This window comes from Pygocentrus nattereri, chromosome 2 (assembly GCF_015220715.1).
Source record: "Pygocentrus nattereri isolate fPygNat1 chromosome 2, fPygNat1.pri, whole genome shotgun sequence".
In the NCBI taxonomy this organism is placed as follows: domain Eukaryota; kingdom Metazoa; phylum Chordata; class Actinopteri; order Characiformes; family Serrasalmidae; genus Pygocentrus; species Pygocentrus nattereri.
Genome location: NC_051212.1, coordinates 32276277 through 32294374, shown reverse-complemented (window position 1 = coordinate 32294374; position 18098 = coordinate 32276277). Strand labels below are relative to the sequence as shown.

The 18098-nt window shown below is 40.8% G+C and overlaps 2 protein-coding genes across 6 annotated transcripts in view; one reads left to right on the top strand and one right to left on the bottom strand.

Moving 5' to 3' along the window:
- Positions 1-67: 67 nt before the first annotated feature.
- Positions 68-13033, top strand: si:dkey-106g10.7 (uncharacterized protein C11orf95 homolog). Of its 3 annotated transcripts, none has more exons than XM_017719959.2 (5): positions 68-1218; positions 4210-4722; positions 6346-6687; positions 7438-7872; positions 8601-13033. In XM_017719959.2, exons 1-5 carry the CDS (start codon positions 1095-1097, stop codon positions 9068-9070), a joined length of 1884 nt encoding a protein of 627 aa, XP_017575448.1. In that variant the 5' UTR covers positions 68-1094; the 3' UTR covers positions 9071-13033. The 3 variants fall into 3 exon arrangements, with proteins under 3 accessions (XP_017575448.1, XP_017575447.1, XP_037391593.1); XM_017719958.2 differs by having other exon boundaries at positions 8568-13033; XM_037535696.1 differs by having other exon boundaries at positions 8565-13033.
- rtn3 (reticulon 3) overlaps positions 12822-18098 on the bottom strand; it is a 22130-nt gene continuing 16853 nt past the window's right edge. For 2 of the 3 annotated variants that reach the window (XM_017719952.2, XM_017719951.2), the window contains 4 exons: positions 18005-18074; positions 17789-17835; positions 16942-17000; positions 13828-15391 (listed from right to left, as the gene is read on the bottom strand). In XM_017719952.2, coding sequence (XP_017575441.1) covers positions 15343-15391; positions 16942-17000; positions 17789-17835; positions 18005-18074 — 225 coding nt within the window. In that variant the 3' untranslated portion in view covers positions 13828-15342. Of the gene's footprint in view, positions 15392-16941; positions 17001-17788; positions 17836-18004; positions 18075-18098 lie in introns of all 3 variants that reach the window. The other variant, XM_017719950.2, reaches the window with a different exon arrangement.

Here is an 18098-nt window from a genome sequence, read left to right as displayed (position 1 = left end):
TCGCATCCATTTTGCCAAAATACGCTCAATTTCACACCTTCGGAAAAGCTGAAAAGCGCATTTCTTTGCGCAGGTTTACTGTAAAATTGCGTCACGCTGACGTCACTCTGAGCACATCCTCTTGCTTGGATGTCGTCAGCAGTTAAAGAGCCCTGGTTAACTGCACGTTTCACGGCAAAATGAGCAAAATCACTTGATTTAACTGAGTTTGGTGCCGCAGAGGACGCAAAAAAATGAATTAAAATAATTAATAAAATAACTGCTTTCCGAATTTGGACAGTATTTATTTATTTGTTTTGTTTATTTATTTTATTTAGATTAGCTCTTGATGGCTCTCTTCTGTCTAATCCAACGCATCAGTCCTCAGAAAACACACATACTGAGGGTCGTGAAAATATCTCAGCACTGTGATTTTATACTTTCACCTCTTCTGTCCAGCCTGCGAGCCCTAAAACATCATGTAAACGACAGGTCATCCTGTAGCGCTGAAACAGGCGGACGTGCCGATTGTTTAGCGCAAATCAATACAATGTCTCGTTTAAAATGCCGCGCCGCGCGTTTTCCGCTGTGGTCGTAACGTTTTCGGCGCTGCTCTGCGTCGGCTGAAGGCGCACTGGGTCTAAATGAGATCAGGCACGAGCGGACTGGCCCCAGACGGAGCCGCTACTGTCTCTTTAAATTTACCCAGGAGCCCCTTAAGGAGCCCCAGGGGCCCCAAGCTCGGCTCCCCACCCTGAAGACAGGCAGAGGCTGAAACCCCCGCACAGGAGGCCGCCCGGACCTCACCAACATTTGACAAAAGCTTCCTGTGAAAGACTTCGACAGGCGCGGAGAGCGACTCAGAAACTCGCGTCGACACGTAAAAGTTAGCTGAAGTTGTTGAGGCCGCCACAGCGCTGAGGGTGAGGCGAGCAGCGCGGCGCACGCCAACCTCACACACGCACACCAATGTAGTTAATATGGGTGAAGGCGGCTTCCTCGTGCTTTCACAACCGTTCGCCGCCTGCTTCTGCGAGTCAGCCCGCTCGTGACAGCCTCCCTCCCGCGCAGGCGGAGCGGCGGAACGGCCGCGCTGGATCAACGCTGAGACGGGCATGGAGGAGGAGAAAGAGCCCAAGGAGCCGGAGCCCCAGCACACGCAGCCCCTCACACAGCCTCTCTCATTAATAATAAGCGCTGTGGAAGGGGAGGCGACACCACCGGGAGAGCCCTCGGCAGGTAAAGACGGCTGTGCTCATGTCATAATAATAAAAAGAAACAAGAACAACAAGTATTTATACACATGTATGCCTACGGTTTGAACCTTGGCCGTCGAGGAGCGGTCCGTGTGCGGCGTTAATCCGTATGAGGAACAATAGCAGCAGGCAGCGGTAGCATGGCCCCTCGCTTCACGGGCTCCACTATAAACAAAGGCGAAGTGCCATGCTGCTGCTGCCGCGAGGCGCAGCGCCCCCCAGCGGCCGCACGCCGCACATGTGGCCCTATGGAGAATAAAAGGTTCCTCCACTGCAGTGGGGCCCAACCCTGGTCCTGGAGTAAACCACCACTGAGCCGTATTTCACAAACTGGATTTCTCAGTGAGCCGGATCACTTGTTCCCAAAGTCAAAACTGACCAATAGGATGAGAGCCAAGGGGCATAGATGTTGGGTTTAAATTATGCAGCAAATCCCTGCATATTTTGGTGTTTTCCCTGCTCTAATAAAACCGATTCAGCTTTCTCACATTGTGTCAGGCCGTAACAGTGGCATAACTACCCTCTTAAAAAAGATGGTTCTTTAGTGCCGGGTATGGTTCTGTTTATTGCATGGCGAAAACATTCTTCAGATCGATGAAGAATGTCTTGTATATGATTATGTGTAGAAGCTTTTTGAAAATGGTTCTATATAGCACCAAAAAGGGTTCCTCTACTGCTACAAGTTTGACATCATAACAGTTGCAGGACCCTTTTTGATGCTGTATAGAACCATTTTCAAAAAGGTTCCATATAGAACCATGTACACCCAGTTCTCCATCAAGCTGAAGATCCGTTTTAACATGCAAAGAACGTGAAAGCGTGGTTTCCCATTCTTTTTACTAAAGAACCATGTTTTTAAGAGTGTAGGATTAGTGCAGAAAAAATTGTGGTCCAGCCCAGAGAAAAATACTTATAATGAATAATAAAGCTGATGTAATTTGCTCGTTGTATTTTAGCGTTTTATGTTATTTTAGAAATGTAAATGATGATTATATCATGTTGCAGTTTGTAAAGGTTGTGAGATGCATGGTGACTAAGAGGGAGATAAACAGACGTCAGGTGTGTTGATGGAAGTGTGTTGACGGAAGGTAACTGGTGAAGTATGTTAAGAATTGGATCTTTCTTAAGTCATGAACAGTTGTGTCAGTATCTATGTCAGGGGCCCAGTAAAGATTTAAAGGCACTGCTTGCAGTGGGCCCCCTTGCCCATGGGCCCCAGTGCGATTATCCTGTCTGCTTCCCCTAGTAGTTACGTCACTGAGCCATGCATTACAATAGAGCTCAACAGTTACATGTTGGGAACAAAAGGGCAAAAACACAATAATGAAGACAAAAGAACACAAGCTGGGAATTAAATATACTTTAAAACCTTAACAAAAGCAACAGATTCACAGAATTTCTCATTGTGTTGAAAGGTCAAGCTTGTTAATATAGATATATAATTACACAGATTGGTGAGTACAAACAAATGATACAAATGATTCTGTGTATATATGATTTAGCTGTTATTGCGATCACGTTTATTATAAAGTGCTCATCAGGGCTAAATAAAGGGTTATCAAAGAGTAAGAGATTTTTTTAAACAATCATTCTTTTCAAGTCTAGAATAAGGTCAGTCTAAAACAAATAAGCAAATACAAGATGGAAAAAATAGCAAATTTATAAGTGTCACATGCAGCACTCACATCAAAACACGTTCTCAGAGTATCATTAGCTCTGACAGTATTTGAGAGTGTCATTGTTATTAATAACATATTTATAAGGGAGAGTTCATATTAAACCAGTTACAACTGATTCAACCTGATAGCTAATTAACAAGTAGCAAGGCCTTCCTGAGTTGAAGTGGATGCGTTATAGCTAGAAATCACCTCAGTATTGCTGAACAGAAGCATTCCCGGACCAGGAGCTGAAGGCCTGTTGGCTTACAGCAAAGGTCGTCAGTTTCAGAGCTGGAGGGCCAGAGTTCACCACAGTGAGGTGATTTCCCTGCTCAAACACACCATTTGACTGATTTGTTTGAGTGGGGAAATCTCGAAACTGGGCTGGACTGTGGCCCTGCAGGAATCTATGACCCCTGAGCTACAGTTCCTGTGACGTAAATCCAGTCTCCCCAAAGCAGTGGCTGTAACGTGACTCTGAGACTTTTAGGAAAAGAATGTGCTCTACTTTATTCTGCTTATAAGTACAGCAAGTACTGTTTAAAGGTGAATTACAACAGTTTTTCTAAAGTTCTGCAAAATTCAATTGTCAAGAGTTGTTTGATGTGCAGTAGTTCACTGTAGAGAATCTGACCCAAGATTTTATTTACAATGATGGTGATCGGGACCAGGGGGTGTATTGCCTGCAATGCAAATATACCCATTTTATTTATTGTCCAAAATGACCAGAGCTTATCTTTGAAATGTTGATAATGACAAAATAGTGGTAAATCTGAAAAAAGAGTTTATTAGGTACTTTTTTGACTTACAACTCCCTGCATGTACCTCTCTATCCTAAATGGATTTTTAAAAACTTTCTCAAGCATCAGTCAGTGTATTTGTAACCAGTACATGTTCAAACTTTCTGTGATATAGCTTTTAGAGGCAGTAAACTCTGCAGACAGCTGCTTACTTGGTCACCAAATGAATTCTGCCCTGTGAGTAATCAGTGAATGAGTACAAGAAGAATCCTGGTGATATGCATGCTCAGTTTTAGGCAAGAAAGTTCATCACTGCAAGCTGTTGCCTAAATCCCAGTTCACTTCCATCACGAGAAAGGCCAAATCTCTGTAGGCAAAACAAATTAAAGACTTTTCAAACACATATGATTAGGGTGAAAACATGGTTCAGCACAACAATGGATAAATATTTTCTTTAATCCATAATAAGAGTGCAGATAAATGTAAAAGAGCCTGTTATCAGGATTCTGATGACCTGTAAAAAAAATGAGAAAATAAGACTGGGGTTTGATGCAGATTTGTTATTGTATTTTTCAGGTGAATATGACATGACCAATGGACACATTGGAGATGATGGTCTGGTCACTCCTGTCCGTTCTCCTGGCACAAGCTACTGGAGCATCTCTGAAAGCCCCAACTCCCCCTTCCTCCTGTCCCCCATCCCGGGGCCATCTGGACAGAAAGCCACTCCGGCTAAACCTGTGCGGGCCTCACGTCCTGGCCTCAGCCGCATTCCCGGCCGGGACCACCGCCGCTACTACCATGAGTACTGGCGGAGCGAGTATTTGATGGATTTTGATCCAAGAAGGCATGGTATGATCTGCATGGTGTGTGGGAGTTCACTGGCTACGCTAAAACTGAGCACCATTAAGAGGCATATTAGGCAGAAGCATCCCGACTCGTTGCTGTGGAGCGCGTCCGATAAGGAGGTGATCCGTTCAGGCTGGGAGAGCCATCTGAACCTGGAGAACAGCCAGAAACCTTTCTGCTCAGACCCAGCCATCGCTACAGAACCAGAGGAGACGCTTGACTGTGCAAAGCGCTCTACAGGTGTGGGAGGCATTAATTGTCATTGTTGGTAATTGTTATCGCAACATCTTACTTTGCAGTACTGATATTGCAGATGAGTCCTTTTACCAATCCCAGTTTTTCAAATTGTGATTATTTCTGCTCAGTTTGTTCACAGCACTCTTTATCTTTATATTTATTTATTACACTAAGGCCAGGCTTTCCTTTCAAAACACATTAAACACCACGTCTATTAATTAAATTTTTATGATATACATTATTGGAAGTATTCTTTACACATACAAGGAATGTCAGTTCTTTAGTTTTAATTAACACCACCTTTATTAGAGAAACAATATGTGCTTTTGACAATCCATGATGTGTTAGTACAATATTTTTCAAACTGATTCAAACTGTTATTAGTAGATATTTTGGAATGAATCCTTTCATATCATGTCAAGAGTTCGCCAGTGTGTTTTTCAGATTTTCCAAGGCATATCAGTCTCATTGTGAAGCGACATACTTTTTGCATTAATAATTCATGATCTTATAGAGGTTGCATACAATATATCAGTGTGTACGTGTGGGGGGGTGCCGGTGCAGTTTTAGGATTTTTCCCATTTTTGTGTTATCTGATGCAGTGGTTCCTAATCCTGGTTCCCTGGTGCTTCCCTTCGGTAGCACACTTGATTCAACTAATTAGCTAATTAACAAGCCCTTGTTGAGTTTAAGTGGATGTCTTAGCGCAGGGAAACATTAACGTGTGCAGGACAGGAGCTGCAGGGCACAGTCAGAAATAAATTTTTATCCCTAGAATTTGATTATTTTGACCTTTCATGAGGGCATATTGAGCCAGTTCATCTTCCATTTTCACAACAGATTAATGTGCTCCTGGTTTCAGGTGTTGGCTGTTCTCATGTTGTTCAGTAGGCCCATTCACCCCGATGAGTCTAGGCCTTTTAATCACCAAGTGCTCAATGTTTCAGATCTGACTGGCAGCCCAGTATTGTGCTTTATTTAAAAAGCAGTCTGTGCTTTAAATCCTCCTTATAATAGCAGCATGAATGGGCTGATACTAGAAACAGAACAGTGTGTTGTTTGTTTTACTTACATCAAAGGTATTCAGGCTTATCAGCAAAGGGCCAGTGTTGTTGCAGGTTTTCATTCTAAACAAGCAGAAGCATACCAGATTCTTTTTGTTTAATCAGTTAGTCTTAGGCTGAATACTGCCAACATAGTGCACTACATGGGGTTTAAATAATGGCTCCTGCATCCAAATAGTGCATGAAATACCTAACAAAGAGCAATTTGAGATTCAGCCATGTGTGCACAGTTTCCTATTGGACTATTCAGGCATAGAAACCAACATTTTATAACTTACATAGTGCACTATTTAGGAATACGGAGCTATTTGAGATTCAGACGCAGGGTTCAAAAGCTGATCATCCAGGCTCCAGGATAAGATCGTACATCCCAGGCATTTTCCCTTATATTTAAACTTCTCAGTATTTTTTAAGCTTTCAGTGAGTCCTTGTTCATTTCTGATGTTGCTCCAGGACCAGTGTTGGAAACCTTTGTTTTGTGTCAAGATATTTCTTACTCAGCTCATAGATTTACAGTTGTAGTCTACCAGTGTTTCTGATCTTTTCTTTGTCCACCCCCCAGGCAAGCCTAACAGTGCTGTGACAAGTAAGCGTCAGCCTCAGCCTAGAGTCACCAAAGCGAGTGCCTCTCCATCAGCTTCATCAGTCCCAGAGCCTCAGGGTCCATCTGCACAGATGCTGGAGCGCTACCTGAATGACTCCCTGCATGCCTGGTTCCGGCAGGAGTTCCTGATGGAGTACCAGGCAGAAGCAGGTCGTCTGGTCTGCATGGTGTGCAGCTGCCCGCTGCCCTCACTGCATCTGGACCACATCAAGAGCCATGTGCTAGAGCTGCACCCAGACTCACTGGTGTACAGCGCAGAGGAAAAGCACTGCATTCTGCAGACCTGGGCCCAAACCCATGGTGAGCGTCAAAAACAGAGCTAGAGAGAAGAATGCGGGATAAAAAAAGAAAACAGAATTTGGGAAATAATTCGTTATTTTGAAGAAATGGACAGGGGAATATAGACATGCCACAGTTAGTACAAGATATAGATGTGGGTTGGAATAGAGGAAGAAAGTGAAGAGGGTTTAGTTAAGTTGAAGACTGAGAATAAAATGTGGCCAGATTTAGTGGAGGAATCAGAAAGAGCAGATTTTTAGTACTATGCAAAAGTCTTAGGCCACCTGAGAAAATGACGTTTGAAGCTATTTATCTGGAAGCAGTTATTTCTTTGCAAAGTACAGTATAATTTTTTAACCTGTACTCAAGGAAATTCTGTATTTGTAGTTCATTCAGTTCCTGGTTTAGCTAATTGATACTTTATTCAGTTATACCAGGGCAGTTTTTCAACAAATTACTGTGGTATGTTTTTCTGAATTGTTTACATATATTTATGTATATTTATTTTAATGTTATGTAGTGTTTCTGCAACACAAACAGAATTATTGCCTAGATAAATAGCTTTAATTAATTTCTTTGGCTGACCTGTGATGTTTGCTCAGAACTGCAATGGAAGACTAGAAGAGCTACAGCACAGAATACAAAGGATGAAGCCACATTAGTCTGCAGTATGGCAATAAAACCATATGTAGTATACTTGTCCTTTAACACTTGTTTGTGATTCAAGATATGGAAGGCCCCACTGTGTTAACTTTTCTCTGTCATTCACAGAATCAGATTCTTCAAGAGACTATTTCAAATCAGAGCCAGACACCAAAGCCGACAGCTCAGTACAGTTCTTCCCAGACGTGGATCCTCTGCAGGACAGCTCTGAGCCGCATGCAGGGGGTAAGGATGAGCCACCAGGGGCTGCTCAAAACCCAAGCACCCTACCACACCAATTCCCTAACAGGAGGCTGAAGAACGGGTGCCCCTGGCGTCTGCGTTTGGACTACCTGGTTGCACTCGGGCCTCCAGGCAGTCCGGGCTGCTACTGCATGGTGTGCTCTGAGCAGCTGCCAGTAGCTAGAGTCAGCGGCTTCCGCAGGCACATCCAGGAGCGCCACCCTGAGACCATCAATCTCAGCCGGAGAGAGAGACAAGATATAGCCAGCGCCTGGACAGGGGATGGAGACACAGAGGAGCCAGACATGCAGCCAGAACAAGGTAAATACACACACACTAGTTAAGGTTGCAGCAGTGAACTTCTTTAACTGGAATTCATAAGACTACAAAAGGATTATTGAGCAAAAATGTACATTCCATAATTTTCTCCTTAGCCTAAATGTCGTCAGCCAGCCATGACCTGTTCAAAGTGTTCAAAATGTACTTCTTTGGATTTGCACTGGAGTTAGGAGGCCAATATAGCTAACAAGTCATGGAAGCATATATCCAGCCAATTAATATTGTGCAAAATGCATGCCTAAAGGATTACCAAAACTGGCAAGACACCGCTCCTGTTGTGTTTCATTCAAAATAAAAATGGGCCAAGCACCCTATATAACTTCAGTGTGAGTGGGTGGGGCTAAACCTCTGTGCTCTGAAAAGACAGATGTATTTAAGTGTGCTGGTTCTTTTGACATCGCAAAAATTGTTTTTGCATCTTAGTTTCTTTATGCCCTTTCTTAGCCCTTTAAGATTACTGCTACTACTATTTTGGCTACACGGCTTTAACTACATTAGCCTTGTAGCTTAAGTTTAAAACTTTGGACATCAAACGTGTCTTGGCTGATGGACCACCCACATTTAAAAAGATATGTAGATGGTGGTTAATCTGTAAATACAGTGTATCATGTTGTACAAAGCAGTTGTAAACAAAATATTAAATATTGTCTTTTTTTTTAATCTTTAATTTTAAGAAGAACTTTGTCTCTCTTTGTCATTTGGAAAAAAAGTCATCCCTGGTGATACCACTGCCGAACCTGCGCATGTAAGCACACAGACATTGTCCGTAAAACCTGCCAAGCAGAGTGCCATCAAGACAGAGGATGGGGACAGGAAGACCACGCCATCTACACCACACAGACACACACACTACCCGGGTAAGGACCAGCGGCGCAACTACCAGGTGCGCTGGCGAATGGAGTATCTCATGGACTATGACTGCAGAAGACACGGGCTGATCTGTATGGTGTGTGGGGCCACACTGGCCACGCTTAAGGTCAGCACAATCAAGAGACACATTCAGCAGGTACATCCTCGCTCTCTGGACTACAGCCCTGAAGAGAAGCAGCAGGCCCTGCAGAGTTACAACCAGACTGCCCTGCACTTTGTCCACTCCGACGACTGTTTCTCAGCCTCGGATCATGGCCATGGAGCACATGCTAAAGCTAAAGTCGAACAGACTGGCTGTTACAGCACTTAACTGAACAGTAGTGGGGTGTGGCATGTTTAATTTCGCTCAGGAAGTTGATTATTGGAACAAGCCAAAAAAATCCACAGCTTTTTTTTTTTTTTGTAATTTAGGGGCTGGGTGTAAGTTTTTAAAACTTACTTTGCACTTTTTTTCTCTCAAATGATTTCATGGCAAAATTCTCTATAAAAGGTCATTTGCAAGCAATGACCACCAATTAAACACAAGAGGCAGTGCATGTCCTGCAAGCCTAATCACCTTTAAGATTAGTAATTTTAAAAGTGCTTCCTGCAGATGAATCAACGGGCTGAATTGAGTGAAGGTCTTTATTTTCCTAAGCACCTTTTTATGCATCCTTGTTTGTAAAGTGCAGTCTTTGGCAAGACTGTTATTGCTGCAGATTACAGGAGTTACTGTGCTGGAGGGATCATTTTGCATGGGGGAATTGCAGTGGGTCGCACATTCTGCACTTAAGAAAGCACTGGGTACGGGTGCCAGAGGGACCGTTCTGAAGCATGAACATCTAGAGTGGTTCATGCTTTTCACAACCGTTTTATTGTACCATCTTATACACTCGTAATCAAAACACAGAAGTCTAATGAAATTTATGTTGAAATACTACCTTACATGGTAGGGCTGCACTATATGGATAAAATACTACCATTGCAATTAGAGTGGTACACCAACTGGCCATTTCATTAAAACCACCTATTTGTTTCTTCACTCACTGTCTATTTTATAAGCTCTACTTATCATATAGGTGCACTGTGTAGTTCTACAATTACAACCTGTAGTCCATCTGTTTCTCTGCATACTTTCTTAGCCCCTTTTCATCCTGTTCTTTAATGGTCAAGACCACCACAGAGGAGGCATTATTTGGGTTGTGGTGGCTGGTATGAGTTCATCAGACACAGCAGTGCTGCTAGAGTTTTTAACATCAGTGTCACTGCTGTGGTTGAGAATAGTCTACCAACCTGAAAGATCCAGCCAACAGTGACCTGTGACCACTGATGTAGGACTAGAGGATGACCAACACAAACTATACTGCAAAAGATGAGCTATTGTCTCTGACTTTACATTTACAAGGTGGACCAACAAGGTAGGAGTGTCTAATAGAGTGGGCAGTGAGTGAACACTGTGTTTAAAACTCCTGCAGCACTGCTGCGTCTGATCCACTCCTAGCAGTGCAACACACATTAACACTGATACCTGCTCTGTGGTGGTCCTGTGGGCATCCACACAAAAAGAGGTGAAAAGAGGCTAAAACAAAGTATGCAGAGAAACAGATGGACTACAGTTTGTAATTGTAGAACAAAGTGCACCTGTGTAGTAAGTTGAGCTGATGAAATGGACAATGAGCATAGAAACAAGGTGCTTTTAATGAAGTAGCTGGTCGGTGTATATTGTGATACGCCTTGCAATGTTTTAGAAACCCATTTGTAAATCAATAATATGGCATGGTAAAAGATCAGTGTTTTTTGGATTACATGAATACTTTAATTCATAAAACCACCCACAGAAACATTAATCTGGAGCTGTGATTGGTCAGGATGCTCACAGCACTAGGCCTGGGCGATATCTAAAAATAATTAGCACAGTATTTTTCCCCAGTCACACACAAATGCATGTGGCCGCTGCAGCTTTGACCTACTTTCTGTGCTCTCTTTAGCTTTTTTTTTTTGTGTAATCTGATTTCATGAAATTCTTGAATGGAAATCACATATTAAATAATATAATATTGAGTAACTCAACATTGTTTGGTAATAAACTATTTCACCTCTCATTTTGAAAGTTGTTACTGCAAACACATACTGCAGTTAGATTCTCTTGGAGTTTGTGGCAGTTTTTTTCTCTTTAAATAATGCACACTAAAGCAACACTAAAGCACCCCCTGCTGGAGAAACCCCAGACTGCTACACATGAGCAGTGGATTCCAAGGCCACACGCACATACTTTGTATATATTTCAGGTACTCTCCATCTTTATAGCAAAGGTGCTTTGGAGTTAGCAGCTATAGATACTAGAATAGACATTACAACATTTGGCTTGAAGGCCAGAGCTTTACTCTTTTAGATGACAGTTGTAAGCAGAGAAATACATTCGAAAAATGTTATTTAAAACAAAAAAAGCCATAGGAAATCAGTAGTTTTCATATTGGATGAGTATGTGAGCTAAAACTATAGCTAACTTGTAGACTGGATGCTAATGAGGACTTGTTGCCTTACACAAGGTCTTTTCACCTCAGTGGACAATGTGCCAACAAGTTAGTTTGTCAGAGAAATATATTTCCACTGTTACTAGACTGAGCTAACATCAGCTAGATTAGTTAGCCTAGTTAGCTAGCAGTTAAGCTGCGCTACATCTGCCTTCTCAGTTACTTCCTTAATACATCCTTGGCAACACAATCACGTTTAAGCACTCGTGTTTCAGAGTGGTGTATTTCTTACTAAGAAATAGAAGCACAACTGTATTACAATCTTGTTCAAACAGAAGCGCTGTTCCATTGGCTTGGTAGTTTGTATTTTCGCAGCTGAAACGGAACAAGTGATTTCAGTATTCGAACACTGGCACCTAAACAGTTAACTCAGTAACATTACCCATGCACATCCCTAATAGATACCTGTGGGGAAAACATTAAGTATTATATTTTGATAATTTTGTCAAACTATGTCAACTTCGCTGAGCCATCAGTTTGGGACATTAAGCCATGCGGGAAGCGCTGGAAATTTTCCTCAGATGTTCTCACATTCTGGGAAGCCCACAGCAGAGACTGTGGTTAATATGCTGTCCTTATCATAAGAGCTCATCAATGCTCTGTGCCATTCCACAGTCCCTAACTCCAGTAAAAGGGAGTAGAACATTAAATGTACATGTTATTTATTATTGGTTAGAAAGTTGTTTAAATTAGTCCTCTTTCAGTTATTTTTCCCCCGAAATGGCGCGATTTAATCTTTGAAGCATTGTCTTCAGGTTACTTGTCAATAGTCACTGATAACTCGTTACATCGCCCAGGCCTATACTGTAAAAAAAACAAAAAAAACATTGGGATTAGGCAGAGGACTCATTTGCATAGTGCAGCTTTCTACAGTTAACAATGTTGCAAAGGCCAATATTACTGTAACAATAAACTGTAAATGGTGCAGCCCTAGTATGTGGTTTCCAAGAGATCATTGCAAGTTGGGTAGAACAGTGTTGCTGCGTCATAAACTGAAACAAGGGACTGGAGTCCATGTCTCAGGGAATGCGTGTCATCTGGGTTTGCTTCTGTCACAGTTCATGATTTTAGAGGCTTGGCTGCTGACTGTAACCCACAAAACGCAGTTAAAAGGCATTGCAGCTTGTTCAAAGAAAAACTGAATGAACAAAGACAGCCTGTTCTTCCAAGACTCTCCTTAATTAGTCATTCATACTTAAGCAATGCAGGTTAAGGATATTTAAGTGGTAAGTGTGGTGCATAGCAGTGCAATGGAAAGTTGCGAGGTTTTCACTTAAGACCATCAGGAAAAACACCACAGGTAAGAGCTGGAGTAAACATCACAGAGCAAGTTTCAAAAGATGACATTCTGCTCAAAAGAAAAGATCTTTCAGCCTTGAACTAACTGCAGTCCTTGATACATACAGTCCTTACACTGTGAACCTTCAGTAAAATGACTACATGGTACATTGAAAGTCATGGCAGGCTGCTTATCTTGTGATAATAAAACCCCCAACTAAATACAGGCATTTCTGGCTATTAAGTGGGAAAACAGAAGCAAAGCAAGTCTTTTTAACATTTTTATTAATTTCACTTTGACATCATTACAGGGACCACAATTTTTTTTTCCCCCTCTCCCTCCACTTTTTTTCTCCCCCCAAAGCTCCCAGATTAACTTAATTCATGGCTAACAAACTGAACATAGATATTAGTTATCACATCTAGTTATCAAGAGTCCAAAGCAAAAACCAAAAGATAAACATGACTTCTGCAACGTTCTCCCCATGAGCGAAAAAAGGAGACAGCCAACATGCTGTTAAACTACAGAAGTTAAAAAACCTGCAGGTGTTTAATCGAAGCACGAAAGAAGAAAAAGGTTTGCATCTAAAAAAAAACAAAACAAAACAAAAAAAACAAACAGGTAATATTTCTTTAACTTAGTGTTGGAAAGATAGAATAAATGTTCAAACTAGCTACTGGAGCTTATCCTATTTCTTCAAGCACCACCACACCAATGACCCACAAGTCAACATAACGCATGTTAGTTCAGCAACACAAGGACACAGGTGGTACAAACAAAGGATACTTTCAAACATTGGTGAGCGTGTCTGAGTGCGCTGTTGCGTGCATGCATAGAAGAAAACGCATGTAAAAAAAACTAAATTGAATCCTGAACACACAGGATTCAAGACTACAGTTGAGCTTCAAGGGGCGGAGCAACACAAAAATCCCTGTCATTTCGGTTTTGGCCTTCAAGTCCATGTTCACCTGTGGACCTGACCCTTCATGAAACGCTCCATGTGAGGCAAATTTGGACTGTGTTAAAATGAGTTCCAGTGTGAACACACAAGACTGCATGCGTCAGCTGGAATGCTCTATAGACATTACAATGAAACATTCAGCAGTTGATAGACATCTGTGTAGTAGCATTAGCAGTAGTTATTGTTATAATCTGGTACTGAGTTTACCCATTTGTATATCAATAAATACAAGTAGACATTTGATACTGAAGCCTATACACGCTAACGCTTCCAGATACTTATTAGAGCAAGGACAGGTAGAATCCAGTGCCAAATACAGACCAGGCACAAGCTACGTGCATCCATTTTTATTCCTCACATTTAAGTCCCTTTCAGTGTATGCAAATAGACATAACTGTATAGTCTGCACATTTTATCATGAAACAAAATGCAGATGAAAACAATTAGTAAAGCCCACTCAAGCTTTTGCAATGGTGTGCTTGCATCTTTAAATTAGGAACCAAAAACCTTTACAATATACCAATTTAGAACACTTATCACAAGATATCACCCATAGCGTTGGTCATGTTTCTCCTAATGCTGATCTAGGACCAGTTTTGCCTTTTCAGGTGTATGTATGCATGAAGTAGGTCGCTTAAAATCTTGCAGCTGATCCAAGATCAGCAAAATGAGAGAATGTTTTCTCCACCAGCCTCAACACTGACCATACATCTTGCTCCGTCTCTTCATAAGAGCGACATGGTCATCCTCAACTTTTCTACCATTCAGATGCTTTGAAGGTTCTATACAGATAACTCAAGCTTAAGAATATTACTAATTACTTAAGATGCCAATGCCAGACTGGTGTGTCAAGAGCAGCTATCACCTACATGTGACCTAATAATAATAATAATCTGAACAGTAATAATCAGAATAACGCACGTTTACATGTGAACTCAGGAGTCTCAGACAAACGCGAGAGACAAATAAGAGGCATGTTTGTTTTTTGTTTTTTTTAAATATAAAAAGCAAGGCTGACTACTTCTTCACAGCAAAGAGCCTGTTGTAATCTTACTAATATATACATACACAATTAAAAATTTAAATGCCAAAAAAAAAAAAAAAAGAAAATAGACAGGACAGCAAACTAGACCAAATCACCATGGCTGGTGCAGTGTACCCACCATAATAAATCAATCAATCTGTGTACGTGTGAGACCAGTAACAATCAGTGCATTGCAGTTTCATAATACATGAGCAAGTGTCCTATGGTGGGGGGGAAAAAAAAAAAAAAAAAAAAAAAAAAAAAAAAAAAAAAAAAAAAAAAACAGGGAGGGGGTGAGAAGGGAAAAAGGCTATGAAATACCAGAATCAAGAGCAGAGCAGGCCTGGTGGCCTAAACTTAAAAACGTCTTTTTTCTCTTCCAATTTACATCCTATGAAATATATTAATAAGTATAGATATTTGTTTTATTAATAGCATAGCCCCTTTGGACACACTGAAACCAGGCCAAAGATTCAGTCTAGTTCACACACCCTGCCCAAAGATGGGCTCCATATATGGGCATCCAGTTGCAGTATTACATCACTTCCTGTGTTGAGTCACCAGCCTCTGGAGCCCCATGCATCTTCCCTAATGCTCGTAGTTAAGCTGCAGAGTTAACATCGAATATTGAGAAGCTTCAGAGATTTTAGAGACTAGCTGGTTCAGTGCAGATAGTTGGTGAGATGCATTTGGAGATTAAACTGAAGGATAAGGGGAAGAAGGGATGAAAACAGAAGATGCAGGGAGGGGTGGAGGCTAGAAATAGAGGGATTCCAGAGGTGGTCATGAAGGGATCAGAGAGGGATCATTCCGCTTTACTGCGCTTCACTGCTCCAGGGAGCTTCTCTTGTAGCCTGATGGAGGAGCAAAATAAAAATTAAAAAACAAGACTATATACATCTGCCCATTAGTTGGCAGTCACGTAAGTTAATTTGTGCTTTACTAGTTGCAAAGTTACATTTAAATGCCCAGTAACATGCAGAAGTGGGTAAAGTAGCCAAACCCATACTCAAGTACTGTTAATTTGGTGACAATCACTATAATAAAAAGTAACTTTCTCAAAACAACTTTAAGATGTTCAAAAGTACCAGTAGGATCCCAACACACACCTACCAACATTCTTAGCAATGAAATCAGCAATACAACCTCTAAAGACCCCTAGCTGACAGTGATGTATACTGACTTAAATACAAATCACTCCCTATTCATCACCACTTGATCCCAAGTTCTAATATATTAGAATGTAGGCTAATATATATATATTAATGTAGGCTTGATTACACAGCATCCACTAATCTGTGCCCTTGTGACACTGTAGCATTTCAAGTTACAACAGGTATGAATGGCCAATTGAATATACTAAAATATACAATTTCAGTGGCTTAATAGCCCAAAATACACTTTTCCAATACTTCACTAACACTTTGAGGGCATTTTAGTATTTTTCCTATTTTCCAGGTGTTTTCAATAACTGGAAACCTAGTCTACATGTTTTTAGGTGTTACAGCAGTTCCAGGAAATGTAGGAACTCTGACCATCACAAGAAGTACTGAATAACAGATATGCACTGCTCTATTCAGACAGGATTAGTTTTCCATAAATGACAGAGGTGGAAGTGGCTACTCACTTAATGCACCTTTAGTCCATTAAACAGCAGAAAAAGTTAAAACATTTAATTTTGCCATTGTTTCGTTTATCCTTACCATCCGCCTATCTTAATTGAACACAGTGTGCCATTAGCTTGAGAATACAAAGGAAACAGCATCACTCTGTAATGTTTGTGCTCCGAGTTGTATGTGAGGTAGGACAGTAACATTATGCATCAGTTTGACAGAACACAAGTAAACACTTCTTTGAGTGCCTTAAGAAGAGTACTTAAACTATATACAGAATATAGTACTGTGAAATTACTGACATGTTGAGCACAGGAATACCCAGGTTATTTCTACAGCTTGTTTCTAGAAGGTAAAAGGCTCTGGAATCTGGAGTCAGTAAAAATGACTGACATGCATTTGGATGGGACTAAAATGCAGAAATGCAGGTCAAATTTATATTACCCCACCTCCTCTTGTAAAACCAATTCTGTCTGAATAGGGCTTTCATTTCATAGGGCATTCATTTTCATTCATTCAAAATCAGTAATTACATGTTATAATGACTGAAATGTAACTAGGTAATGCAAGTATAAAACTAGAATCATTACCTCACAAAATAGAGAGATATAGAAATAAAAGAATGCAATGAAAAGTATTTTCAGTTCAAAGTCCATCCCAAACTGTACCTTTACAAATCCATCAAAAAAATACTTTTATCTAAGTAAAATGTAAATAGTTACTACTCGCCTCTGGTTACAGACTCATTTGTTAACACATGCTTGCATAAAAAAAAAGAAGGAAGCACTTACTTGGCAATCGTAGTATTAAATTGAGTGCGTGCAATCTCAATGTAGTGATCTATCTGGGTCTGCAGAAAAAAAAAATAAAAAAAATACAATTGCACCGTTTAATGGTCTCCCTAATGAGCTACCAAAATAGTTTAGGTTACAGATTCCCTATATATTTTTATATTTAAATTCTTCACCCTTGATGTCCACTTACAACATGTATTGTTTAAATGAACAGAAACAGGGATGAATTTTACATGACCAACCATTTTCCAACCTCTCTTATCTTGTATAATAAAACAGGCTGTTTGTCACTGTATTAAGCTCTCTAACCTTGTGCCTCTAAGACTGATAAGTAAATAAGCTCTGCCCCTGTATTGTGCATCATTCAAAAAGCAGTCTGAGCTGAAACACTCCTTATAATAACTCCTTATTATACGAATTCAAAGCAGACTCTTTTTGCAGCTTAGTCTCCATATATGGACCATACAGACTGAAGTTAATGCCGTTTTTTTTTAAACTTTAACAAAATGTTTATATACCATGTCAAACTCTTATTTCATAAAAGTGAGGAAAAGTCACATTTAAAATGCTGCAGACTTGCGTTTCAGATCACTATGGGGACAGTGAAAAGTGGGTTATGGTTTTGAGGCCACTGCAAAACTTTCTGGAAGACCGAAGTTAAAGCGACAGCTATACCAATACAATGAACGCTGATTCATTAGTGCTGACATGGGAAAGGTTATTTTGCTAGCACTGTGGCAATAATATCAGCACTAACCTAATACAGTTCATTCACAAGGCAGAACTCCTATACAGCGTATTTAATGAATGTATCAACATGATTAAAAATGTGTCACAGACTCACCTTGTTCTTCTCATACAAAGGCGGTACACTGAAGAGAAGGATGTCCGCTAGAAAAAGAGAAAAACCAGACTTGCTTTACTGACATTACTTTTAACATTACCACACACAGACTAATTATTTGTTTCTTATTTTTGGATGTGAACTGTATGGACAGTGGTTCTTTCAGAGAAATCAGGAGTGTTGTGGTTGTAGTAGACTTGGCATATCAGAGCTTACCAAGGATGAGGAGGGTGATGCCATTAAACACAGCACCCACGTATGTCAGCAACCACATGACCACTGCCAGCTGAAATAAAATAACAGTACACAC

Excerpts from the sequence above, each read along its gene's own strand:
- si:dkey-106g10.7 (XM_037535696.1), top strand. The coding sequence starts at position 1,095 with ATGGAGGAGGAGAAAGAGCCCAAGGAGCCGGAGCCCCAGCACACGCAG. Across the intron at positions 6,688-7,437 it reads GACCTGGGCCCAAACCCATG|AATCAGATTCTTCAAGAGAC; the intron begins GTGAGCGTCAAA and ends TGTCATTCACAG. Across the intron at positions 7,873-8,564 it reads AGACATGCAGCCAGAACAAG|AAGAACTTTGTCTCTCTTTG; the intron begins GTAAATACACAC and ends TTTAATTTTAAG.